The sequence below is a fragment of the Solanum pennellii genome, chromosome 12 (assembly GCF_001406875.1).
Source record: "Solanum pennellii chromosome 12, SPENNV200".
NCBI lineage: Eukaryota > Viridiplantae > Streptophyta > Magnoliopsida > Solanales > Solanaceae > Solanum > Solanum pennellii.
This window is the reverse complement of record NC_028648.1, coordinates 1,807,438-1,834,365: the sequence shown is the minus strand read 5'-3', so window position 1 is coordinate 1,834,365 and position 26,928 is coordinate 1,807,438. Positions and strand designations below refer to the sequence as shown.

At 32.0% G+C, this 26,928-nt stretch overlaps 5 protein-coding genes and 1 non-coding gene across 13 annotated transcripts in view; 1 reads left to right on the top strand and 5 right to left on the bottom strand.

The window, feature by feature from the left end:
* Positions 1–4,350: 4,350 nt before the first annotated feature.
* LOC107007358 (probable lactoylglutathione lyase, chloroplastic) lies at positions 4,351–8,849 on the top strand. Its single transcript, XM_015205952.2, has 9 exons — positions 4,351–4,634; positions 5,644–5,848; positions 5,954–6,078; positions 6,224–6,288; positions 6,581–6,793; positions 6,919–6,966; positions 7,949–8,056; positions 8,166–8,306; positions 8,396–8,849. The coding sequence occupies exons 1-9, from the start codon at positions 4,496–4,498 to the stop codon at positions 8,435–8,437; spliced, it is 1,086 nt and encodes a 361-aa protein (XP_015061438.1). The 5' UTR covers positions 4,351–4,495; the 3' UTR covers positions 8,438–8,849.
* Positions 8,850–9,443: 594 nt separating this feature from the next.
* On the bottom strand, positions 9,444–10,435 carry LOC107006684. Its single transcript, XM_015205200.2, has one exon. It carries the CDS (start codon positions 10,302–10,304, stop codon positions 9,606–9,608), a length of 699 nt encoding a protein of 232 aa, XP_015060686.1. The 5' UTR covers positions 10,305–10,435; the 3' UTR covers positions 9,444–9,605.
* Positions 10,436–14,511: 4,076 nt separating this feature from the next.
* LOC107005916 (glutamic acid-rich protein-like) lies at positions 14,512–17,122 on the bottom strand. Of its 2 annotated transcripts, none has more exons than XM_015204561.2 (2): positions 16,992–17,122; positions 14,512–15,485 (listed from the first exon to the last, which is right to left on the bottom strand). In XM_015204561.2, the coding sequence occupies exon 2, from the start codon at positions 15,477–15,479 to the stop codon at positions 14,652–14,654; it is 828 nt and encodes a 275-aa protein (XP_015060047.1). In that variant the 5' UTR covers positions 15,480–15,485; positions 16,992–17,122; the 3' UTR covers positions 14,512–14,651. The 2 variants fall into 2 exon arrangements, with proteins under 2 accessions (XP_015060047.1, XP_027769300.1); XM_027913499.1 differs by having other exon boundaries at positions 14,512–15,489; positions 16,992–17,113.
* Positions 16,838–23,714, bottom strand: LOC107007334 (casein kinase 1-like protein 4). Of its 7 annotated transcripts, none has more exons than XR_001455049.1 (17): positions 23,390–23,714; positions 23,224–23,264; positions 21,698–21,767; positions 21,474–21,622; positions 20,828–20,923; positions 20,655–20,725; positions 20,400–20,461; positions 20,172–20,235; positions 20,002–20,086; positions 19,771–19,897; positions 19,569–19,645; positions 19,313–19,367; positions 18,821–18,960; positions 18,500–18,665; positions 18,159–18,361; positions 17,319–17,429; positions 16,838–17,214 (listed from the first exon to the last, which is right to left on the bottom strand). XR_001455049.1 is itself a non-coding variant. In XM_015205917.2 (15 exons), exons 1-14 carry the CDS (start codon positions 23,463–23,465, stop codon positions 18,507–18,509), a joined length of 1,272 nt encoding a protein of 423 aa, XP_015061403.1. In that variant the 5' UTR covers positions 23,466–23,714; the 3' UTR covers positions 16,845–18,361; positions 18,500–18,506. The 7 variants fall into 7 exon arrangements, 1 of the variants encoding a protein (XP_015061403.1); XR_003575595.1 differs by having other exon boundaries at positions 16,845–17,214; positions 17,663–18,361; XR_003575597.1 differs by having other exon boundaries at positions 16,838–17,429.
* On the bottom strand, positions 22,152–22,270 carry LOC114075461. The gene has a single exon (XR_003575907.1). It is a non-coding gene; the product is annotated as a small nucleolar RNA snoR86 (small nucleolar RNA).
* Positions 23,715–25,014: 1,300 nt separating the features above from the next.
* LOC107006706 (probable xyloglucan endotransglucosylase/hydrolase protein 26) overlaps positions 25,015–26,928 on the bottom strand; it is a 2,905-nt gene continuing 991 nt past the window's right edge. The window contains 1 exon segment of the mRNA XM_015205224.2: positions 25,015–25,875. Coding sequence (XP_015060710.1) covers positions 25,225–25,875 — 651 coding nt within the window. The 3' untranslated portion in view covers positions 25,015–25,224.

Here is a 26,928-nt window from a genome sequence, read left to right as displayed (position 1 = left end):
TGTTCGTAGGTACAATAATGTCATGATGATTGACAATTTTGAACTAAAATCATAAAAAGAAAATTGTATTTAAAGATATATATATATGTTCATATCTTTTAATAATGAAAATAACTTAACTATTCAATTAAGTTTATACCAACCCATTATGATGAAAGATTGAATATTACTTTATCTTTACTTTAAATCTAGTGAGTATTATCTTTGTCCACATTTGTTTGTTGTTTTATGTTTTTCAAAAGTTAATTTAATAATGTTTAAAGTTAATTTAAATTATATTAATTTAATATTTTTAATAATATTTAAAAATTATTCTGATATATATTATAATTTATTACATATTAATATGATAAAAAATATACAATAAAATGTTACTCAAGATTCTTAGTTTAACTCCAAAAAATGAAACAAAGACTATTAGTTTAGAGACTTGTGTTGATAGTTTATTTGACTAGTCTTAAATGTTAGTCCATTTTATTATTTTAATTTTCTGAGAATTTCTAGCTCTATCGCTATATTATTTTAATACTTATTAAAAGTGTTATATCGAGTTCTATTTTCACATTTAAGACAAGACTCCTTAATTTTAATTCAATTTGATTTATATAATTCATCTAACGCATAAAATTTTGATCAAATTTTTATATTAAGTATTTGAATCTATTTAATTATTTAAATATATATTTGAATTTTTTCAATTGATCTAATATATTTCAAATTATTGCATTTGGTGGTAAATATAATTATAGTTACAAAACAAATTAGCTGATGAGTAACTAAAAAACAATTATATTTTGATATGTCATGTTAGTTCAGATAATTTTTAAACACGACATTCATGTTTCTAGGTACGTAATAGATATTAAAATTTCTCCTTTGACCTAAAAAAAAGAAAAGAAAAGGGCTAGAATAGAGAGCACTAATTAATTTATATGACAAAATACGAATTTTGAGAGTCGATTTTTTTTTTTAATTTGACCATGCATTTAGGCATACAATATTTAAGGTTTAAAACAAAATAAAAAGCCAAATATATAGACAAATCTCTAAATTTGTTGGGGGGTTTTCCCTCAGGTACCTCAACTACGTCATTTTTTAATTGAATCATTGAACCACCCATAATTTGTTTCTTTAAAACACTGTTGGTTGATTTTGATCAGTTTTTCTATTGTAAATGTCTTGAATTGTGTTCGAATTGTAATAATTTTAATTGAAGGAATGAAGACAACCCGTATTAGTCTCATTTGTTTTCTAATGTGTTCAAATGACTTAAGTAAAACACAATTATTCTCAAACATTTTCACTATCAATTGGACTAATGATTTGTGGAACAATATATGTATCCTCTATCAATACCCCTTACAAATCTGGTTCCACATCAGACAACGGTGTTTGTTTAAATGGAACAAATTATGGGGGTTCAATGATTTAATAGGAAAATGGCGTAGTTGAGATACCTGAGGGAAAAAACTGAACAAGTTTAGGGATCTGCTTATGTATTTGGCCAAATAAAAATAAAGGACATGCAAATAAATTATGGCAATTTTTTTTGTTGAGCGAAATTTAAACTATATCATATAAATTGAAACAAAAAAACGTATTTATCTCCAAATTTAACTTCTATGCATGGTCATGCAAGAAAATGTTCCCGTTTTTCGATTAACTTAAAAAATAATTATATATAATTAATTCTCATAACCAAAAAATTTGATACACAACTTACTTTAATATGTTATATACATTATGATGATAGTGGAATTTATTTTTACCATATTAGTATGTATAATTTTTAGTACAATTTAACTATGGGCAGATTGATTTTATCTTAATTTTTTTTTTGTTTATTTTTTTTGTGTGTGGATCCCATATGTTTTTTGTCTACTTATATTGTGTAATTGATGTTGAAATTTAATTAGTTGTCCATAGGGTGATATCATCTTGGTGAATTTTCAAGAAATATCCTAATACACAATTTTCTAGCCTTATTACATATAATTGATCAAGTAGGTTTAATTTAATTAATTACCTCTTTGTATTTCCAATGGGAAACTAAATTATGCTTACCTCTTTAAAGATTGAGATCTTGATTTCAAATTAACTCATGATTTGAATCTCTATGTTATTCTTCTTTTAATCGCTTTTTGATTAGATTAATTTAAATTTATATTGAATAATATAATATCTCCTTTTTAGGAATAAAGCAATCTCAAATAAAATAGTATTCATATTTACGATTCAAATTTAATTTCTCTTGTTTTAACCTCTAGTAGAAACTCTTAACTTTATTTTTAAGTTTTAACTATAGAAAAAACATACCATTAAACCAAAAGGTGGTGATAATTACTTGAAGTAACAAATCTAGATAGTCAAAAGATTTTGACAACCATTAAAGATAATAATGGAGTGATTAGTATTATTTTTCAATATGTAAAATTATATATAAGATGTAATGATATTCTTAATGTATTATATGATTTATTAATTTTTTAGAAAACATACTAAATTGGTCTAAGCATATAATATCACACTATAAACAATTTTTTTAGTAGATATATCTACTAAGGTAGCGAGAGAGGCGAGTAAGATAGACATGAATATATCGATATTATTCACATGAATCATGGGATGCCAGATACATAAGAGAGTAACAAGCAAGATGGAAGGAAGACGAACGAAATTTATTATACATCCCATATACAAGCGAGATGGAAGGAAGACGAAAGAAATTTATGATATATCCCATATACAGTGTTGGTAGAACAACTTACTCCTAATTTTAACCCTATGTATTTCGAGATATACGTATCTAAACGTATTTATACATGCTAAAATCTGATAAGATTCGTAATATTGCAAATTATTTTTGGAAAAATAACTTAAATACACAACTATAATTTTTATATTCTCTAATTTTCCCTACTTTTTTAAAATATTACATAATTCCCTTTTTTTTTATTTTAGTGTAAGTTTTTAGATACATTACAATCTCTCTCCTATAATATACATTTACCAATTTTAATGCCTATTTTTTCTCCATTAAAACACTCAACCTCTTNAAAAAAAAAGAATGTAATTCATATAAGCACAAAAGAAAAAGATTCTTATATTTGTGATTTCAGCAATAACTAGAATTGCATTTATTTCTTCTTCATATCTTTGCTATTTTCGTCAAAGACTTTTATATCTGTTTATTATTTTTTTCGAGTAGAAATTCATTGTAAACTACTTCAATAAATAAGTTGTTTGATCTGGAAAAATAATTAGCTATTCATAGACATATTCATACCATTAGAGATTAAATCATAACTAAAATTGTTAATTTCTGCATTTCTTATTATATAATTGAACTTTATAAAGAAATATTTAAAATAAATTAAAATATTATAAAGATATTTAACTATTTAAATTAAATATTAAATTATATTATTTTAATCAAAATGTTAATGACTTTTCCACTTCTTTAGAATAATTTTCAATTAAAATATCTAATTTAATTTATTTTCTTGAAATTATTTAAAATATTATTTTTTTGTTTAATATTTATTTCGAGATTCAATGAATTTTGATTATCAAAGTTGAATTACTTTTTTGCCTTTTAATTAATAAAAATATTTAATAAATAAAAATAATATTTTGAATTATCACTCAAATTACAACAACCTATATTCAATGTTTTGGAATTGCTAGCTTTTCATCTTCCTAAAATTGTCCTATATTCAATAGTTTGATTTTGTTTCAACTTCCTGAAATTATGAAACATTAATGTGAAGTTCATGAATCTGTCAAGCCCTTAGTATAGTTTATCTTTTATTATATAATTATATATGCATATATCCCATTAATTTAAATTTGTTATTTCTTTTAATTTTCATCCGTTGGAAAACTTTTCATGTACTCTATTAAGTTTTATCACATAACATTTTTAAAAAATATATAGGATGCAGTTCCAATCGATTTGCACAGTAATTTTGATAAGTGTATTACTATTCAAATTATATCATACAATTGAAAACTTGGGATTCTTATAGCCGATTGCATATTTGAGGCAACAATGTCAAAGAACCATTTCGTGGTAGTTTACCTATCAGGTGATGTTGATTAATTAGTTAAAATTGTTGTGTCTTTATTTTGTTATTTTTTAATTTATCTTACACTTTAATATATGTAAGTGCATGTATTACTATAGAAAAAAAANGACAGAATGAAATTATTGAATTACACTATGGGATTTCTTAAATTTTTACATTATTTTTTTCTCATGATTTTGATGTTTGGGCCATAATAGCCCATCCATGAAGCCCAAAAGGACTTGATTCTTCTCCATCCAATCCTACAAACTTTGTCATCATCAAAATTTGTTTCTCTTTAGCTCCACACTTCACTCCCACAAATAACAAATCTTCAATTTTTCCAAAGAATCACAATAAAAAAAAAAAAAAAATCAATCATCACTCCATATATAGGAGCTGCAAAAAGCAGCTTTAAATCAACAAAAATGGTGAGAATTTTGCCTATGGCATCATCAATTAGACCTTCACTTTCATCTCTCAAGTTTTCTGGGTCATCACGTTTCTCAGTTTCGCTTTTCTCACATAATTCTACTCGGAAATTCACTTTTTGTCATCTGGGTACTGGTAAAGTCTCTATCTTTTTCATTTTCATCTCTCAATAGTTGAACCCCTTTTTCGTTTTTTGCAATACCCACTTTGTTGTTTTCGAATCCCTGGTATTTTTTTTTTATGACCAATTTTTTGTGTACCCATTTGGTGTTTTTTTGTAGTATAGTATGTGGACCAGAGTACGAGTAAATTGCACAAAGGAAATGTTGTATGCTGGTTGGATTTGGAGGTTAAAGAAGTTGTTTTAATGCTAGTGAAATAGATTTTTCTTCATTTGTATGTTGTGTTGAACATAGAAATATATTGCTGAATTAGATGTACCGTTTGTGATTGAATTGTCTTTATTAAGTGGTATTGTTTTATTGACATAGAGTAGTTATCTGTGTTTCTGATAGTCAGTCTACTTTAGAAATATCTTAACTTGCAGTCGTATTGCTTATGCTAGTTGTGTATAGCTAATGTGGTTTACTACCTTTCTGTTTCCCATTGGATTGAAGATGTCGTGGCAAATGACTTTAAAAGAGGGTCTAGTCGGTAGAAGTCGTTTAGAAGTTCTCCGGCTCTACTTTGTAGACAGCATATTTGTCGACTAAATCTTACATGCCTCAATTTGCTCAACTTAGGTTGTTATTTAGTTAGTTAAAAGACGACTCCTCCATGCATTAAGAAGCAACTACCCCACACTCACTGTATGAACACCTCCCTTAGATGAACGTGGAAACATGTGCTGCAGTAAATTAGAAAGGTTGGTGCTGTAGATTTCTGTTTCAAGTTGTATCCTCCAACTCTTCTGTTTACTTTAATTCTTCAGGATGGAGACTCATTGACTGCCTCAGATAATTTGCGTTAATTTCTATTATGATTTGCTCGCCAGTGTACCAGTTAATGTCGTCCATTTGTATGCTATTGGTGGAAATTGTTGCTTATGTCTGTTGACCTTCAGAGACTACTGTATCCCAGGATGTTAGTTTGTTCATCTGTTTGTAAGAGAGTTTCTTACTTGGTGATATTGTTGGTTATGCAGCGGTTCCCCAGGTGCAGTCTTTTGGCCTAAAAGCTTCTAAGCTATTAAGAGAAAAAGGAGGCTGTTTGTCAATCAGTGCTGCCGGAAATATGGCACATGCAAGCACTGCTTCTACCCAAGAAAATGTACTGGAGTGGGTCAAACAGGACAAGAGAAGAATGCTCCATGTTGTTTACCGTGTTGGAGACCTTGACAGAACAATAAAGTACAAATATCTTGACACTCCATATTTTGCTTGTCTAATTCTGTTTAATTGTCATGGTCATCTTTTCTCTTACCCTCTCTTTTCACTTTCCGTAATTGTGTGCAGATTCTATACAGAGTGCCTAGGGATGAAATTACTGAGAAAACGTGACATCCCCGAGGAAAGATACACAAATGCATTTCTAGGATATGGACCAGAGGACTCTCATTTTGTAATTGAACTCACATACAGTAAGTTGCTTCGTATTCATATCACTGTGATTTCCTTTCCATCCTTGACACAATTCAAATGTTTAAGGCTACTTTAGAATTTAATTATTTCTTTATAAGCTGCGCTTGGTCATGAATCTAATTTTTAGTTTTATGGCACTGCCAGATTATGGAGTTGACCAGTATGATATTGGATCTGGATTTGGCCATTTCGGAATTGCTGTAGATGATGTAAGTTTCTTTATAAGGTGTTATATAAGCGTGAAAGAAATTTACGTAGAACAGAACAGAATTTTCAGCACATTATTTTCTTTACCATTTCATTTTTCGTATATAAAACATGTGATCTTGCATATCTATTAGGCCCTTTCTTTACTTAACTGTTGCATTTTGTGTTTGTTCTCTGCAATTCATGTGTATTACCTGCATAACCCTGTTCTTCAGTATTCATATTTTGTATCTTTGACAATTTTCTTGCGCATATTACATGAGAACTTACCAGCTTGTTGGGGGTGTGCATTAGGTTTCAAAGACGGTTGAACTCATAAAGGCTAAGGGAGGGAAAGTAACCAGGGAACCAGGTGCCGTTAAAGGGGGAAAGACTGTAGTTGCATTTATTGAAGATCCTGATGGTTACAAGTTTGAACTTTTGGAGAGGGGTCCAACACCCGAACCCCTATGCCAAGTAATGCTTCGAGTCGGAGATCTAGAACGTGCCATAAGTTTTTATGAGAACGTAAGTTACTGTGACTTTAAAAGCACTGTTGCTATTGTGTTTACTGTTAGTGAAGATCTCTTATTAGCTCTACTGCAAGGATCAGTTGTTAGCCACAAATTCACTGTACATTGTTTCATCTTCAGGCTTATGGAATGAAGCTTCTTCGCACACGTGACAACCCGGAATACAAGGTAATATGTAAACTTTTTAAAAAAAACAGTCTAACATATCTAATGAAATCATTTCAACTGTAGGAAGCCAAATACTTATTGCTAAGTCATTGGGGTGCATGCGTAACTTTATTGTTTGTTATTTAAGTGCTAGCATGACGGAGATAGGTTGACGACTATCTTATCCCGAAGAAGAAAAATAGTGGAGATAGGTTAACTTTCTGATGCAATTCTATATGTTTTGGTGTTTGGTTTATGAAATGGCTGTAACAGATGTGGCTGGATGGAATGAAAATGATTACTTGCATCACACCTGCCTCCCAATAGAAAATCGGATTTTGAGACTTACTCGTAGCATTGCTAAAATATGACTCCCTATTAGACCAAATTTTTGTGCAAACATGCTATTTTGCCCTATTGAACGTGCATTATCCAAAGTTCTTTTGCAGTAGTACTTCAATTTGACTACTTGTACATGATCTAATACTTTCCCCTATTGAACTAACTCTCTATTCTGATTAGTTTGTTATTCTCGTTCATGGTGTTGGAAACTTTTAACGTTATAGATGTTGTCACTTTGAGACTAGTACTTGCAGATGCACTGAGAATGACAAGTGTTGCTTAAGTAAATCGTTGAGAAAATGTTTTCTGGCAATTGTAGAAATATATACGTCTAGGTGATTGCGTGTATTTGGTTATACTTGCATCTCAATAAATTTAAGAAATCAAGAAGTTAACTTATTTACTATTGGAAGAGTCAATAGTTTTTACTTGACTGTGATTTATTCCAACAAAGGTTTAGCATTTGTTAAATCTGAAATTTATAGGTAGTGTGCTTCAACTTATGGATCATTTTGAGACATTAAGAAAAGTTTGATTTGTGGCTTGATTCGAAGTGACTTCCGTCAAACTAAATAAGCATGAATGTAGGAGACATTCGATGGAAATCACATTGTGTATTATTATACAGAATAAGTCTTACCAAGCTATTACGTATTTGCAGTATACAATAGCAATGCTGGGATATGGTCCTGAAGACACGAGCGCTGTGATGGAGTTAACATATAATTATGGCGTCACTGAATATGACAAGGGAAACGCATACGCACAGGTAACACTTCATAGATCGGTAGTAGTGTGTGTTACATGTTATGTTGGTTGCATACCATCACCGTATGCTCCTTGCGTCTTAGTTCACTAACTTATACATATCCCAACAGATAGCTATAGGCACCGATGACGTGTACAAGACAGCAGAAGCAATAAGACTTTGTGGTGGAAAAATTACCAGGGAACCAGGACCTCTACCCGGTATCAGCACCAAGATTACAGCGTGCCTCGACCCTGATGGTTGGAAGACGGTAATTCTATTTACATTACAACTTCCCCCTAGTGCCCTCATCATAGGTTTCAAATTCGCAAGTTTATAACATTTCCGGAAAACATGCAGGTTTTCGTTGACAATATAGATTTTCTCAAGGAATTGGAGTAAACTATCACTCAAAATACTAGGCATACTCAGAACATCTCAAGGACATTGATGCTTCAACAAATTACATCCTCGCCAAAACGATACAAGGAGACTACCACGGGAGATAGCGTTACATTGTGCATTTGTGGATTGTATTACAGAAATCGTCGCTTCACCAGAGCATTAGAAGAATAGAAGCACGAAAATCGTACATTTTCGTGCTTTTTGTAATAAGTTTGTTGATCTTATTTATGCTGCCCTTTCTTACAGGGAAAACTCAGCAAAGTAAAGAAGCAAATAAACCAATAGTTCAGAAAAAATTAGCATAGTTGGGACTGAGTTCTGTATTTCCATTATATCTAATTTGATTTTGTTCATTAAACTCTTTTCTGAGGATCAGTCAGTTGTCAATTGCATATTCCATTGTTGTAAACATTGTCCAATCAAATAGTTCTTTATGTCGAAAGTCTATCGAAAATACACCTCATACTCTCTAGACCCGACTTGTAATATTAGATTCAGTATGTTATTGTCGTTAAACATCCAAACAGTTTCTTGAGCCGGGAGTTTGTTGCAGACGAGCCTATCTACCTTCATTAAGGCTGCGTACACGTCACCCTTCTCAAATCTTACTCATGAAATTACGTTAGATATGTTATTATCGAAACAAAACACCCAAACAGTACACAATCTACAGTAGTACTCGAACACCCCCATACTCCCTAGACCCGGCTTGTGATATTAGATTTAGTATGTTATTGTTGTAAAATATCCAAATTGTTTCTTGAGTCGAGAGTCTGTCGGAGACTGGAGTAAGGTTGCTTACATACCATCCTCCTCAAATCTTATTCATGAGATTACGTTAGATATGTTATTATCGAACACAACTATGATATAAGTCTATACTTACATACGTACATGTCACTTCAGTTGTGAGATTACATTAAATATATCGTCATTATCGAAACAAAAAAACATTCGAACAGTAACATAATCTTGATGTAAAATATAAAACTAACAACTTCCATAAACACTAAAATTGGTTTTTTTTTTCATATATATATATATGGGGAAAATTCATCTTAGCAAGCTAATAATTAACTAATTAAAAAACTAAACAACTCTAATCAATCACTAATCACTAATGATTAATCTATTTACCATTAAACCTTGTTCATCGACTTCGTTTTCACCATGTTAGAGCAAAACAGAGCTCACCAGTTCGATTATGGCGGAACATCCAACCAGTAACACAATCACTTACCTTCAATCCATGTTCTTGAACAAACTGTTTCCAGCTTCCTAAAAGCAGATAAGTTTTGTGATTTCCCCAAGTTTTGAATTTCATGTTGCAATATTTACCCATTGGATCAAAAGTTTTAACACTGATACCAGTAGTAAGATCTTCAGATTTTTCATTCAATAATGGGAGAAGTTGATTCCTTACATATTCATTGCTGAGTAAGAACCTACCTTGATGTCCATTCACATCGGAATTCGTCAATTGCTTCACAAATGGGTTACTGCATTGTCCAATTAGGGTTGTTAAATTCTCAATTGGGGGAAATTTTGGTAAAGACCCAGGTAAATTTGAAGGCGAAACACGACCCCTTTTTGGTACTGGATTGGAATTTCTAGAACTAGAAGCGCCATTAAAATTGCTCGAGAGTCGAACCCTTTTTGGATTTCCAGCACCATAAACTTCAAACCCAGAAGCAGAAGGTGAATTTTTTACCCTTTTCGGAATTTGAATTTCTGGGGTTTCATTTTTGATGAATCTTCGATGCTTTCGCTTCGATTTCTCCTCTTTCTTTGGAAAAACAGGGACGTACTTCAACCAAGAAAGTAGCAATGCGGCTTCAATATCTTCCTTTTCAAGTTTCACCATGATTTGAATGTTGAAAACCCTAGGAAAAATTCATTTTTGGAGGAAGAAGAAGAAGATTACTTGTAGAACAAGTTTCTGCTCAATTTTAGTCGTATTATAACTCTACTATTTTTGGAATAATTTTTTTTTAAGAGAGTTTCACCATCATTTGAATGTATTAGTTGAGTAAGAGGGGTGGGCCCATATGGACCAATAAATCAAATATTTACAATCATCCAAAAATAATTACTTTTTTTTAAAATTACGCAACAAAGCAAATTTATACTATTTAGTTACTCATCATAGCTATAGTTTGCTAATAATTTATCACTCGCGACTAACATTGTACTACATTGATTACGTGGGTTGATTTCGAGTTTGTATAATTAGTCACGTTTGTGTATGTATGATTCGCTAGAGGATACAAATACATATGTATAATATATAATTATTTAACCTATATACATATACAATTCACCTCTATCGCTAGCCTCTCTCCTCCCTCTCCCAATCTCGCTCGCTTCTCTCCTCCTTCTCCTAATCTCGCTTGCCCTATATAAAAAAAATACATGCGTATAATATATAATTATCTAACCGATATACATACACAATTCACCTTTCTCCCACTCTTTCCCCCCCCCCTCTCTCTCACCTCGCTCCTCTCTCTCTCAGTTTCGCTCGCCTACGAATTGTGATTATCAAAGTACAACTATGGAGAGTAATTATCTAACCGGTATACATACACAATTCACCTTTCTCCCACTCTTTCCTCCCCCCCCCCCTCTCTCACCTCTCTCCTCTCTCTCCCAGTCTCGCTCGCCTACGAATTGTGATTATCAAAGTACAACTATGGAGAGTAATTAGGCTATTTTTAAGTGGCTATATGTGAAAGTTTTCAAAATTTTAATGGAAAAGGGTCAAAAATGTCCTTAACTATGTGAAAGAAATAAAAATGTCCTAAATTTATAGTTTGACTCAAAAATGCATTTACCATCAATACTTTGATTCAAACATGTCCTTAAACTACGCGAAAGGAACACAAATATCCTCCATTTATAGTTTGTTAAAAAAAACACTTTGCTTGTCAAATTTGCAAGTTATAGCTCTTACAAATTATATTTTATAACAGCTTAAACACCAAATTTTACATTAGAAGTACAAATGGTTAAATTTGTAATCACATAAAATTGTGGGATATTCTGAATATTATATTCACAAAGAGACGAAGACATCACGTATTGCGTTTCTCAATAACTTCCATTGCAATCAAACATCAACTGGTTACAAGAAAATTACAAATACTAAAAAAACAATTGAAACTTTTACTACACTAGACATTAACAAGACTAAATATTCCTCAAGATTAACACTAATGAAAGTAATTAACAACTAATCAAAAGAAATCTACATTCTCAAATAACAACATCTTCTCTTCACGTATCCGAACCAAGTATGCATCAATTAAAGAAACGGAGAGGATAAAGTTTCGACATTGTTTACAACCTCAAGTAAGTGAAGTCCTTCAATTCCAGCTACATTAACATTTTCCAATTTGTGTGTTGTTGAATTGTAAGCCTTGAACATACATTTACTCATATACGTTTGAAACATGATGCCTCCATCCTTTATAAAACTCAAAGGTTTCAAACAAGTTTTGAAAGGTAATTGAATAGACAATATCTCATTCCATGAGTTCTTGTGACTTCACCTCCATGAGTTCTTGTGACTTCTGAGTCACCAAGAAAATAAAAAAATCTCATAGCTTATTTTAAAATTTAAATATTCTACATACTCTATCTGTCTACTTTTATTTGTTATGTTATGTTTTTCAAAAGTTAATTTTATTAATTTTCAAAATTAAACTAGATTACATTAATTCGATATTTTAAACAAAAAATTTAGATATTCAAAAACTATATGAAAGGTACTATCAATTGCAATTTTTTGCATATCAATATGATGAAAAAATACGCCTTAAAATATTAGTCAAAGTTCTTATACTTCGATTCTAAAAATAGAAATCACGAAAAACAATAATACTCTACGAATTCTTTATTTTGAAGATATTGACCCCGTAACTACTAATCAAAAGAACTTTTACTGCAAAAGACAATAGGAAATCGAATTATGAAAATTGCACAATTCAACAGAGAATATAAGAGATTTAGAAGTTGCAAGTGAGGATAACCAAAAAAATGCTGAAAATTGGTAATCAACACGAAAAAATAGCAACAAAAAAAACAGAGTAAATTTAATACATGTGTATTATTAAACCGTGAACAATTTTATGTTGATATATTGTCTCTAACAATAACAAAGTTTTTTTTTAGACCATGAAGACTTTCTTTGCAATATCCTCAACTTTTTGTTCTTGCTTTCTTTCTCCATTATAGAATTTTTCTCAAATCTAATGTAAATGTTCTATAAAAAAAATATTTTAAAGAAATATTTTATTCTTTTACATCATAAAGAAACATGTATGTATGTTTAATATAAAGTACGTATTATATAAATAATATCAAAACTAACTTAATTTATATTTAACTTTACAAATATTAAATCTATTTAGAATGTAAGTGTAAGGACATTAAAATATAAGGTCAATACACATTATATATGCTAGAAACTTGTATTTTTACATCTGTTACTTTTAGTTGAAAATATATCAATATCCCTCTCATCACTATTAAAGACTATAGGTCCTAGTCCACTACTCTTACACTTAGGAATTCTTGTCGATTCTCTAGTGGCCGGATTCCACATAACGATATATGTTATTAGAGTATGTTATAAGAAGTATCCCATTACATGAACAATATTTCTCGACAAGAGAGAATTACGAGTAAAACCAAGTTATATGGTGTAGTAGGTGGAAATTTTGTGTCTTCTACACATTACAAAGTAGTTTTGACAATTTTAACGAGTATTATAGTGTAGCTTGATGAATTTGTCATCTTTAATTAACGAATATCATATTTGCAAACGCCTTTGAATCTAATAAGTGATTTGATAGGAAGTTATGTGAGTATATCATGTCATGGAGAACACAATAATTGTTTCTAGGATTTAATGCAAATATTGAATCCATTATTTGTCCAAATAACAAACGGCAGCAAGTGTATTTATAAAAGTGACTATACAAATCCTCTTTGGACATAAAATAGATTTTTGCTTTACTACTAGTTATATGAATATCACTTTATTGCTTATGATATTTATATTTAGATTGAGATGTCCATATTAGGTCACTCATCACAGCCAAGAGGGTGATGTCGAAATTATCCCAAACTGATGTCCATATTAGGCCACTGATCACAGCCAAGAAGCAGTATTTGAGGAATTTGAGTCTTGCTGTGATCATTTCGTAATCACATTATTTCAAGGAATATCGCATTCACAAAGAGATCATACCATCAAATATTGTGTTTCATTACGATCAAACATCAACCTTGTTACAACAAAAGTTGAATATATATTTCTGTCTTTTACATTCATAAACATTAACAAGACTCTAATCACTAAAGATTAACACCAACGAAAGTTTTAGCAAACTGTTTATCGGTCACCTCTTTCCCTCAAACTCTCGCTCGTCACTCTCCCTCTCGCTTTTATACAAACACAAATGTATAAAATGCGTTTGTATTTGTATAAAACGAGAAAAATTAAAAATATATACATATATTATCGTTCACCTTTCTCCCCTCTCCCAGGTCTCGCTCGCCTCTATCGCTTAGACAAAAAGAAACGAAATGTATAAATTGTGTTTGTATAAAGCGAGAGAAATTGTATATACACATGCAAATACATATATCTTCGTCTTATACACTTATTAATTATACAATACTTATATTCATCTGCCCAATTTTCTTTTGTCTTTCTCTCTTTCTCGTTTTATACATACACAAATTATACAATTAATTTGTATACAACTGTTTTATTTTGTATATGTATAGCAAATTATACATTTTTTTTGTATACGTATAGAAAAACATACATATTTAGCAATAGAACGCAATTATGCAAACTTTGATAAAATATATAAATATAAATTTTATGTTTGCTATATGTGAAAATACTTCTAACATATTATCGAGGTAATTTTCCATCCCTTTTTTTGCCATAAATTAAAAGACAACTCTTAACTATTGTCTTAATCACATAGACTTGTGGGATATTCTGAATATTGTATTCACAAAGAGAGAATTATATTTGTCATATTTCATTGCAATCAATGTTATAACAAAAGTTGAATATATATTTCTGTCTTTTACATTCATAAAAAAAGAAGTAAACTTTTACTGAACTAGACATTAACAAGACTCTAATCTCTAAAGATTAACACCAATGGAAGTGATTATTAACAACTAATCATAAGTCTTCTTCATCTGTTACTGTTCCTTCTTCGTCTTCGTCATCATAATCTTCTTCATCGTCATCATATTCTTCTTCTTCCTCCTCTTCTTCATCATCATCATATTCTTCGTCATTGTCATCGTCATCAAGAATAGTGTTATTTTCCAATGAAGTACTCAGATTTATTCCATCCTTGAATCGTGCATTTGCCAATTCAGAAGTTTCTGGGAAAATGATTCGATGAAATTCATTTGTTTGTGAAGTTTCTGATTTCATTTTCTTGTCCTCTTCTTCTTCGTCATCATCAGAACTTTTTGATTTCATTTTCTTGTCCTCCTCTTCTTCTTCATCATCATCAGAACTTTCTGGGAAATCGATTCGTGGGGTTCTTAGTTTCCCCTGAAATTCACCAAAAATTGTTCTTTTTGAATCTTCTGATTTCATTTTCTTTTCCCCCTCATCTTCGTCATCATCAGAATTTTCTGGGAAATCGATTCGTGGGGTTCTGAATTTCCCCTGAAATTCACCAAGAAATGTTCCTTTTGAATTTTCTGATTTCATTTTCTTATCCTCTTCTTCTTCTTCTGTTTCCTCTTCGTCATCGTCTTCTTCCTCTTCTTCTTCTGTTTCCTCTTCGTCATCGTCTTCTTCCTCTTCTTCTTCTGCTTCTTCTTCGTCATCAGAACTTTCTGAGAATTCGATTGGCGGGGTTGTTAACTTTCCATCGAGAAATTCTCTATCTAATTTCAGTCTCTTAGGCTCTGTTTCTGATGGGACATTGTGATGTTTCCTTTTAGCATTTTGCCTTCTTTCCTCATCCCTCTCTGGTGTATTCACCCTCATATTCGTCTGACTCCAAACGAAGAAAAACTCGTTGGGTTTTTAAAAAGATGTGAATGAAAAATGAAGAGTTGCGACTTTTTATGAGAAGTTACAACTTTTACAAAGAGTTATGATTTTTATGAATAGTTATAACTTTTACGAAGAGTTGCGACTTTTAACTCAAGATTAACACCAAACAAAAGTGATTAAAAACTAATCAAAAGAAATCTACAGGAACACTCTAAAAGAAGTGCAGAAACACTAATGAAATTCATAGTCACAACAAAACTTATGTATGGTCTTCTTCTTCTTCTTCGTCGTCATCATCACTCTGATTTTTAAAATTAAAACCTTTTCCAGAGTGATGCAGTTTTCTTATCAATTTGGATCTTCAACTCTTCTTCTTCTTCTTTTTCTGTTTTTTATAATTAAAGCTACTTTACAAGAGTGATGGATCATATTTTTTATCAATTTAGTAGAAATTCCTGCTCTGTTGATTCGCGGGGTTCTTGATTTCTTCGGAATGTAAAGCAAAAAAGCTATTTCTGAAATTTCTGATTCTATTTTTTTTGCCCTCTGTTTCTTCTTCAAGAACAGGGAGGTTCATCAATGGAGAATTTCGCTTTTTTTTTCCTCCTCCTTCTCTGGTGTTTTCGACATGATTCATTCTTGAAGCTCTGAAAAATCTCAGAAAGTTTGTTTTTATGACTGTGAAGAAGAGAAAAACTATATGGTAATTTGAATTATAAGGAAATGTGAAGTTTCTTGGAGAATATATAATATGTATATGAGCTTTCTCCAAACGATTTATATCTACGTAAACTAACATAACTACCTATTGGCGCCATTTTTTAAAAAAATTATAAAAATTACAATAATTCACCTATTTTTTATATAAGTTATTTATATTTTCTCGTTGAGTTTAAATTATATTTTACGTTATCGAGTCAATGAACTCAAAGTAGGTGGAGACGGTTAACCATCCTAGCAACGATTTCTGGTAGTCTCGTATCTCTTAAACGAGTGATATAATTAAATTGTCTAAAAAAGAATTGTTCCTTTTCTTTTGAATTTTATTTTTCATTTTCCCATTTAACTTGTTTTCAAATATTCGAAACCTCTAAATACAATTTTATCAAATTTAGCTATTGGATAATTGTTCGTTATATACTTCAACATTTTTATTTTTATTTAGATATATGCTCTACTTTTATTTTTTTTTACTTCTTTCATTTCCTTATAATAGGTTTATAGATTAAATTTTAGTGTATTTATTTATCCCTTTAAATCTAGACAAATAACACATTTTAGAAAAGGAAAAGGGTGAATTTATAGACGATTTACTCACATCAATTAAAAGAAAAACTAACGTAATAATATGAAATATAAACTGAAATACGTCGCTTTTATCAAGTAATAAAAATTATTTTTGCCCCTACTGACATTCGATTATAGAAAAATTAGATGTGTAACCAAATATTCTTGGTTATGCAAATAATGAGAGGAATATTTCAATGCTAAACGGACACTTACTGATTATTTATATAACCTGGGACTCAAATGTGTAACCAAATATTCTTCCAGCACCATGATGGGTGCACCATAGCCTTGCTGAAAACGAAATCAGCACGAACTTTGGGTGTCGAAACTCCCAGTCTCAAGTCCTGACAAGTCCAATAGATATTCAGTTGAGACGTCATTCAGAAGCTTCATTACTCGATGATATGAAGTTTTCCAGCACGATTTCATCACGAACCTAGCAAGTTTAGAAGCAGAGACATTTGAGAGCAGGAATATAAGCTCAGGAAGAATGGTACCAAGGAACCAGTGAATACTTGATCCCTCACACAATCAACAAACCTAACAACGCAATCACTAGTTCATCTTCTTCTGGAGTTGATTGAATCCAAGGGGAATCATTACACCGACAGAAACAACATCTCACGGGCATATCATCAAATGGAATGATTCCTGCAAATAGCGAAAAGACAATAATTGAGAAGCTGATTGCAAATTACGGACAATATGTTAACAGTCTTTTTGTTTTAAAAGAAACTGTGAAGGCTAGTCACAGTACATATGCCAGCCTAAGCACATTTAAGGGAGGTCAAAACTGCTTACTGTTAAAAAGGAAATCATCTCGAGCGAATCAGACCATCAACTCACGTGAAATTACCAAATCAAAACTAACAACAAAACATTACCTGGTGGCAAGCTCACCTACTGGGCCAGATGGAAACAGGATTCAAAAGAGCGATAAGACTTTAATGTAAGTGGGATGAGTGGTGGAGAAAGAAAAGTCCATATATGAATCTGTACATCAAAACTTCACAATCCTTCTGATGAGAACAGAGAGTGTTTTCGTTTGTATATCACATTACCAAACTAAATTTCATAGCTGTACAAGATCCAATTCCATTATGAACATGTTTGCAACAAACCATTGGCTCACCACATAATTAAGCAATAAAGATTACAACACATGCAACTTTGCAAGTAAAGAAGCAAGTGAAGAAAATAACCACTTCTGTATGCACAAAAGGAACTGCACAATTTTTGACAATCGCATATGATATATTTTTTACATTAGGAGACAAAGATGTCTCTAGTGCTTCATTTTTTCAGCGGACAGGAACCATCCTGATCTTAATGCAAGGATGGACCAATTTGTTTATAGTCATCTTAGGAAAAATATCTAACCCGAGCTCCCATAGAAAGACAAACAGCTGCCATCTGCTTTCATGTCCTGCTCAATTCACACCACCCTCTTGAACTCATAAAATTGCAGCGGGCCATGATCAGCCACCATAGTCATCCGAACCAGCTTGTAATCATAAAATAAGTATCAGCTGCCCAATTTGAAGGCTCACTAGCCCCAACTTCAACTTCATCTTCATCTTATACTGAAAAGGGAAGAAAGGATCTTTGTCATCATGAATAGAAATGCTTCTAATTCACAATCATAATTGTGATATCTAATAGTGCGCCACCTGATCCCAAAGCAATGCCATAGAAAACATGAAGTAGAGAAAGAAGAGAACCTTTTTATCACTTTGCAGAAGAAATACGTCGCAAGGAGGACATCCAGCTACTGCCTCCATTATCACCATCATGTGTTGTTTCTGTGGGTAAAACAGGTTTTGTAGCATTTGCTCTTGGTAAAACAGGAGCCAATGAAGAAGATGGCATATGAGCACTACTTAATACCTACATTATGAAAGGGAAATTATTGAGAAGCCTACTTGGGATGAGATAATAGGAAGAAAACTAACCATGAGACATAGCAAATAGCCAATGTTTAATGCGAAAAATGCTTTATCTCGAAACAAGGCTATCAAAAGATTGGCAGAAGTATCACTCACATTTCTCTCAAGATTGGCAGAAGTTAAATTCCTGTTTGTTGGTGACTTAAATTGCATACGAATTCCAGGACTGGAAGGGTTATTCGGCCTTAGGCGATCAGTCACCTCAGCAACATAAGGTCCATTGTTGCCTGTAGAAACTGTAGAAGGAACAGTTCAGCTGATTTAACCTAATTACATCAACAGAAATTAACATGACATCCAAAACAAAATTGAAGTATGTTTTCTACTAGCATACTTCTATCTCAAGTCTTCTTTCTCTTAATTTATCTGTGCAATTCTGCATAAACTTTTTGATAAAGCAAGTCTGCACACACTTTACTGCTGGATTATAACCACTCAACCCAGAATAAAGGAAACCATTTTGTGCAGGTAGAATGGATGTAAACCATATTCACAACTCACAAAACATAACATCTTTCGCTTTTTATACTACTACATAGTTCTCCTCATTCGTAGAAATAGAAATTTCCAAGAGTTTTAGTTATCAACCTTGACGCTTTTCAACATCCATTGGAATTGCTCGGCTACTTTCACCACCAACTTGCTGCAAAATCACAGAACAGTCAAAATTGTGATTAAAAACAACTCATCAAGCAAGCCTTGACTAAAAAGATGTACTATTCAGCTTGTTTATTTAAGGAACAAGAAGAAAAGTACAAGCTCAAATTATAGCATGTCATCAAGTGAGAAGTGATTAATCATAGTTAAAATGCATTCAGGAAACAGGACAAGCTAAAAGAGATACCCGATGCTGTGGTTTACTTGTTTGTGCCTGTTGGTACTTTAGGATGGTCCAATCAAATATGTAATCAAATTCATATCCTGCGTGACACATAGATGTACATCAGTTGAACTTCTGCAGATAGATTTCAATGTACCCAGGAGGGTATTTATTAATGAACCCTGGTGTTGTCCAAGGAGTTGATGAAGCTTAACTTTAGGCATACCTTGACGGGTAAAAAGTTCACGAAAGAGGCGCTTTAAGAATCCATAATCAGGTCGCTGATCAAATGTCAACGAATGACAGTAATGGAAGTACGACGCAAACTCAACAGGATGAGACTTGCATAAAACCTTCACCAGGAAATAGTACAAAAGAGTCAGAATAAGAACCATTGGTTTTAAAAAATAAGACACATAAGGAGCAGCGGCAAGGGAAGGTATTCAGGTACACATGCCTCAATAGGAGTTGATAACTTCTTTTGACATATTTTGTCATACTTTTGCTTCTTTGTGGCAGCTTTTAGACCCTGCCATGGGAGGCTATTGAAGAACCAATATGTTGGTCAAAAGAATATTTGATACACCAAGGAATAGAAAGGTTTAATCTAATTGAAAAACCACACACCTGCCTCTCAAGAAATAAAGGAGAACATATCCAAGAGATTCTAAATCATCCCGCCGGCTTTGCTCTGTATAACATTAAGAGGACATTTAAATGTTAAGATAGATTTTATTTTAATAACCCTCTTCTTCACAGGCAGGAATAAAGGTTAATTATTTTCCTTGCCAAATACTTTACAGGTTTTACGATGGGGAGACGAAAACAATCAAGGAAAATAGTATCTTCTCTCACCAATTCCGAGATGAGTATTACAACTGGCATAGCGTGCTGTTCCAGTTAAATTTTTGTTCTCTCTGTACAGAAGAAAATATATTAAAATTAGATCCATAAAGCTGCATCTAAGAAGTGATCAATGTTCTCTCTTCTATGTTTTAACCAAACTAAAACTAGAATCACACATTACACTTATGAGTACACACTTGGAAGCTTAAAGCTAAATGATAAATGATGAAAAAAGTTCAGATTAGCATATTCAAAAACTTATACCTGTAAGGAATATGGCGATTTGTAGTCGCATCACGGTATCTTTTAGCAAGACCAAAATCAATAATATAAACCTGAAAATTACATAATGACAATAGGATTCAATCAGAAGAGAAGAACAAAGCAAACTAACTAATAAACCAATAAAAACTAAAAAGAGAACGAAAGAAAGTCACCTGATTTGCTTTCCGACCAAGACCCATCAGAAAGTTGTCAGGCTTAATATCCCTGTGTAGAAAGCCCTTAGAATGTACATACTCGATTCTGGTGATCTGAGAAAAGGAGAGGCAGAAGAATCTGATCAGCCAAGCTGCTAATAAGGAAAACAGCAAGTAAATTTTTTAAAAAATTGACCGTGTTGGTAAAAACACTCTCGCAATGCATTCCAAAGGTCCTAAATATTTACCAATAAGTATATATTAAAATGTAATAGTTCTCCAATATCTATGGGACATGAAAAATCAGAGAGCACAAAACAAAACTTTGTTGCAGCTCTATTAGTCTTAATCCTGAAAATATTTAAGTCAACATAATTGCTGAGAGCCACAACGGATAAGAATGTCAAAGGGAGAGAAAAGCCCAATATGTAGAAAAAGCAACTAATTGGCTGACGGGTCATGTTCCTACACAAAGGCCCTTGTTCCTAACCAAAGGCTCGTTTCACCTGATCAAATTCTGGAACAAGCTTCCACCTATCATGGAACATGGGCCAAAGTCAAAATGGTATACTTTAGCTACGCCTTTGACATGACGTAAAGCTCTTATCAAACAGAAACACAGTAGCATGAACATTATAAAGTGTTGAAAGGAAACTGTTGTTACCATCTGGTCCGCCAACATTAAAACAGTCTTCAATGAAAGCTTCCGGTCACAATAGACAAAGAGATCTTCCAAGCTAGGACCCAATAAATCCATGACCAGAACGTTGTCATCACCATCCACACCAGACCATTTTATATGTGGTACACCACCTAGAAAGGAGCAAACTATAAATTACACCATAATCTGTACATCTATCCATAAAGTGCACAATATCCAAAACATACTTCCTCCCTGGAGAATATTGTATAACTTGGCCTCGTAGAGAAGTTGAGGATGTTTGGTCTTATTGTTCTCCTACAAAAAGTTTTAATAAAGAAAGGAACCTATAGTGTTAGATCCTAACAAGATGTGAACACCACGTAATATTAAAATTAATTAAAAAGATACTAAGAATGCAAATATACAGCCAAAGGCGAAAAAGAAGAAACGGTAAAGGAAGTGCAAAAATAATTCAACATGGTCACAATATAATTGCAATCAATGAAATTCGAGTGCCTGACTGAGAAATCAAATGACTTAGACTAGGAAGAATGCATAATTCAACATGGTCACAGTATAATTGCAATCAATGAAATTCGAGTGCCCGACTGAGAAACTAAATGACTTAGACTAGGAAGAATGCATACTTATATCCAATTTTATTTTATTTTTGAAATTGAAACATGTTATAATATAAGAAATTTAGCGATTTGTTCGAGGCCGTAACCAAAACGAGAAGTATTTGAAAGGTGCAGAGAATCGCTTATTGATATCACCAACCTTTAATGTTATATGGTAAACACACTCTTTATTAACTCCCTCCCTTTCCATTTGTTTGTTTGGTATTAGCTAGATATTAAGAAAATAAAGAAGAATTTTGAATTTGTGGTTTTAAATTAAAGATATGTAGAATGTTCCAAGATATCCTTCAATCTAGTGCAGAGGAGGATCTATGTAGAAGGGTTGGGGGTGCCACAACACACGGATGTCTCGCTTGAAACTTTGTACATATATATATATATATATATATATAGGAATTGTAAAAGCATTAAGTGTGGCACCCAGAGAAACAACGGAGCTCAAGGCGCGTGGGCATAAAGCTAAGTTTTTACTCCTCGCAACGCAAGTTCAAATCCTATTGGGTTCATTTTCTAAAACTATTTTAGCATGTTGTGTTCATTGTTAAAAGGCTCTGGTTACACAGAATAGGACCCTAGACCTCTTCTAATTAACAAATTAACTTTACCAATTAGACAAGGCTTTAACTAGTGCTAAGAATTGTTGATCAATACTATTTCAAGGTTTCCTCCTGACACCACTTTACATTCCATCCGTTACCTTTCAAAGCAACGTGGCCACATGGAACACTGAAATTAAAAAGTTGCATCTACTTGATGCCTGCAATAGAACTAATTACTTCATCAAAAAAAAAAAATTAAAAAGTTGCCAAAAGAATGCAAGACTAACAACTTAACGGATGTAAGACTAACAAATTAAAATGGAGGCAGTATCAGTTATCACATGCAGCCAAAAGACTCCAACCATTGCTATCTTCTATCTCAGAGGCATATTAACCTAGTGTTTTTGGCTCATTATCTGCTGGAACTAAGCTTCACACACTACAAGCACCAACTACAAAGTTCACCGCATGATCCAATAATAATAAACTTCACTAGTTATTTCTGATGCACGAACCACTTACAACATGAAAAGCAATCACTCGCAAAAAAAAAATCAACAAAATTCATAGCTCAAGCTAATAAGAACTCACAATTTTGACAGCGACGATCTCAAATGAATCAATATGCGTAGCTGCAAAATTACAAAATACACAAATGATCATCATAAAACTAACCACAAACTGTCTGTAAAACAAAACAAAAAAAAATACAAGCTCAAAACATATACACTTTGCTACCTTCATAAATAACACTCACCGAGAAAAATTTCACCAAACGATCCACTACCGATTTTTCGGCCGAGCTTGAATTTACCTCCGACGATCCTATCCATATCTTAGATCGACGGCTTAGATCAGATCAGACTCTTCACAGATCATGAAAAAAAAACGAAAAAACTCTTTAGAAGATTCGGCGACGGCGCAAACAGCAATCACACACAGATTTGATTGAAGAAGAAGAAAACGGAGTTGTAATCGAAGCAAATAACACCGGCGTAGAACTCGAAGATTTTCCGGTGAAGAAAAAAAGGTCGGCGGCGAGGGGTGGGGGGTGGGGGGGTAGGGATAACAGAGAGTGTATTATTTTGTGTGTATATATTTTACGTTACGGTTTCACGAGAGCAAATGAGAAAAGAAGATAAAGGTTCCACGTGGATGACTAAATTGTGGATGATTTTCTTTGCAATTTGACTTTCTGGCCCATTTGAAGAACGGGTTGGGCCTAGATTGTTTAATAATAATATATTTAGTATAATTTCATAAAATCGAATATGAAAACGATAGAGTATAATATATAAGCAGATAATAATTTCATAAGGTGTGATATGAAAATGATAGAATGTATGTAAATTTTAATTTGGTAAAGTATAATATAAAAATAATAGTGTATGCAAACTTGTATACATTCAACGGTAAAGAATGAAATTCGTATTTTTTGTAATTAATCTATACCTGATTTGGTGGTGATAGATGAGAGAACATGTGTTTAGAGGGGATAATATTAGCTCGTGTGATAATATAAATGGAAGAAGGATTTGGTATGGCGGTCGATGATTTAAATGATCTGATTTTGATCAGTAGCAGGATGCTACTTACGAGCTGATCAGGATATACAGAGTATATTTTTCAGGGGGAGTTTGGACAAATACCGTTGTTTCCTCCTAAATTCGCCCTGGTGATGGCGACCTCTTCATCGAAGCCACCCTTGGTTCATCCTAAAATCGCCATCAGTCACCTGTGACGCCACTCTTGTCTTTTCTACAACCTTGAAATACGATTACAAGCGACAATTCATTCTTCTTTCTCCTCTCCATAATAGCAAATCAATTTTAGATTCCTTATCAGCCATTTTGAGGGATTCGATTTTTAGAAAAATCGAGATAAAGCAGTGGGATGAATTTAGAATTTAATTGAAGCACTTTTTGGTGAGTATAAATTTGTAAAGCCTTGAAAAGCTTACCTTTATAAAAAAATTTGAATCTTAAACCTATTAACCTTAAATGTTAGATTCACCCTCAAACTAAAAAAAATAGAAATTTTAGCTACTTATCCCTTTTTAAAATAATTATTTAGCAATTAGTCCCCCCCCCCCTCCCCTCCCTTTTTTTTTAAATATTTCTTACCATTGATGGACATTTTTATTATACAGTCTAACAATTTGTAAGTAACTTTAGATGATAATCTAAAATTATCTCATCCTAATTTATGCAAGTATTTAAAGCCATATTTATCCAACTTCTTAAAATAGAAACAAAATCTAAATGAAAAATCTAAAAGAAATTTTTACATAAATCAGAGTGTAGAAGTATACTAAATTTTGCAGTATACTAAATTTTGCATTATCATCAATACTTCCTTTAATTATTTATCTTGGTCAAATGGTATACATGATAAACTTTCCAATGAACAAATATTACAATTGAAACAACATTTTATCAAAAGAATGGGGTATAATATCTTGACAAAACAAAGAAAAGAAAAAAGAACAAAATAAATTACAACAAAATATCAAGAAAAAAAACAAGAATATATGTATCAATAATACATCTCATTTGTGTGTATATATATATATATTGGACTCAATTTTATTTGTTAAAATTGAGGTTTAAAACACTCTCCAGGAAATTGTCCGTTAAATCGCTTTGTATCTTTACAATAATCATAAATCATGTAATTGTTCCTAACCCATTCCATTTGACCTTGTTTCGCGTAACTCAATTGATTATACTCAGGAGCAGTATACCAGTTACTTGAAGTTTGAGTTGCACATTGACTAATGCTAATGGGTCCGTTCCAGATACAGGCCCGTGGGGCGAAATTTCGATACTTGGCTATAAATGGTGCATTGGTCCAGTCACATTTGACAAGACCACCTCTAGTTGCCCAACTATCAGCATTCCAAAGGCTAGAGTAAACCCCCATTGCTTGCGCGTTCGGATAGGGAATACCTTGACTCTGATAGTTTTTATAGACTCTAATTGGTATATCGTCAACGTACCATCTACAACATGAATAAATAAACATTAGTCAAGAATTGACTCGATCAACGCTCCATTAANTAGGGTTCCAATGAATGGTATAATTATGATAATCAGCAGTTGGATCAAACCATGGATAAAATTGTTGTTCCCTTCCTCCAGCACCTTGAGTAAATATATTTGTGTGTATAATATATGGTTGTCCTGATACATTTCCTAGAAACTCAAAGTCAATTTCATCATGCTTGTCACCAGTTGAGGATAACTGTGAAATTAAAAACCAAAAATTAGATACTCCCTTTGAAATAATAATAATAATACATCTATTTACAATATGAATTACATTTAGGATATGTTCGATATGAACAAAAATATTTTTCATCAAGCATATATATTTTTGTAAAAAAATAAGTAATTTTCTTACTTATCTTTTTAATGTTTAATCAGTATACAAAAATAAACGTCCCATGAATATTTTTTATATCTAATACCATGTTAAAGAAATAGACATTGAGCTTATAACTCAATCACATAAGTTATTTCATAAGGAGGGAACTGTCCATGATTATATAAGAAGACCAAACGCAGAATCAACAATCTACACAAACTCATGGTCGGGTTCGAGTCTCTTAGGGTATGGAGTTGTTGTTCGGACGCGTTTTAAACACTTTCCAGCGAGAATTTAGAAATATTGGACTCCAAAATGTGGATACCAAACACCATATGGGAAACAAAAAAAAATAAAAAAAATCTTGAATCTTTCGAGTTTTATTGATTATGTTATATATTTTGAATGCATATTAATAATCATATAAATAAAGGGTTATTAATGGCCACAACTTATAAATATAATTAAGAAAAGTTCGGTCGACTGAAACTATTTAAAAGCTCAAAAAAAAAATATTTAACTAAGATTTTTTTTTAGTGGTGATCACTTAATTTTTTAATATTATTTATATGATAGGTTTTTTTATCAATTCATATAATATGAACCGTTTCATTTTTGGATTTATGTTATTATATTATATAAAAAATCAGCAAAAAATTACTTAAGTAATTAAGAAAAGAAATTTTTTTAAATATATTTAGAAAAAAATATAATGTAAATCTAGAATTGTTGGATTGTAAAAATATTTGAGAAGCAAATATATAAATATATGGAAGTAAATAACTATGATTAGCACTTTATTTTAATCAATTGAAACTCAACCATTAAGTCTAAATTATGACATGTGTCTTCAATCCAAGCTAGAACTTGAGGAAAATGGAGAGCAGAGAAATGGAGAGAAACCAGATCCTATATATATATATATATATA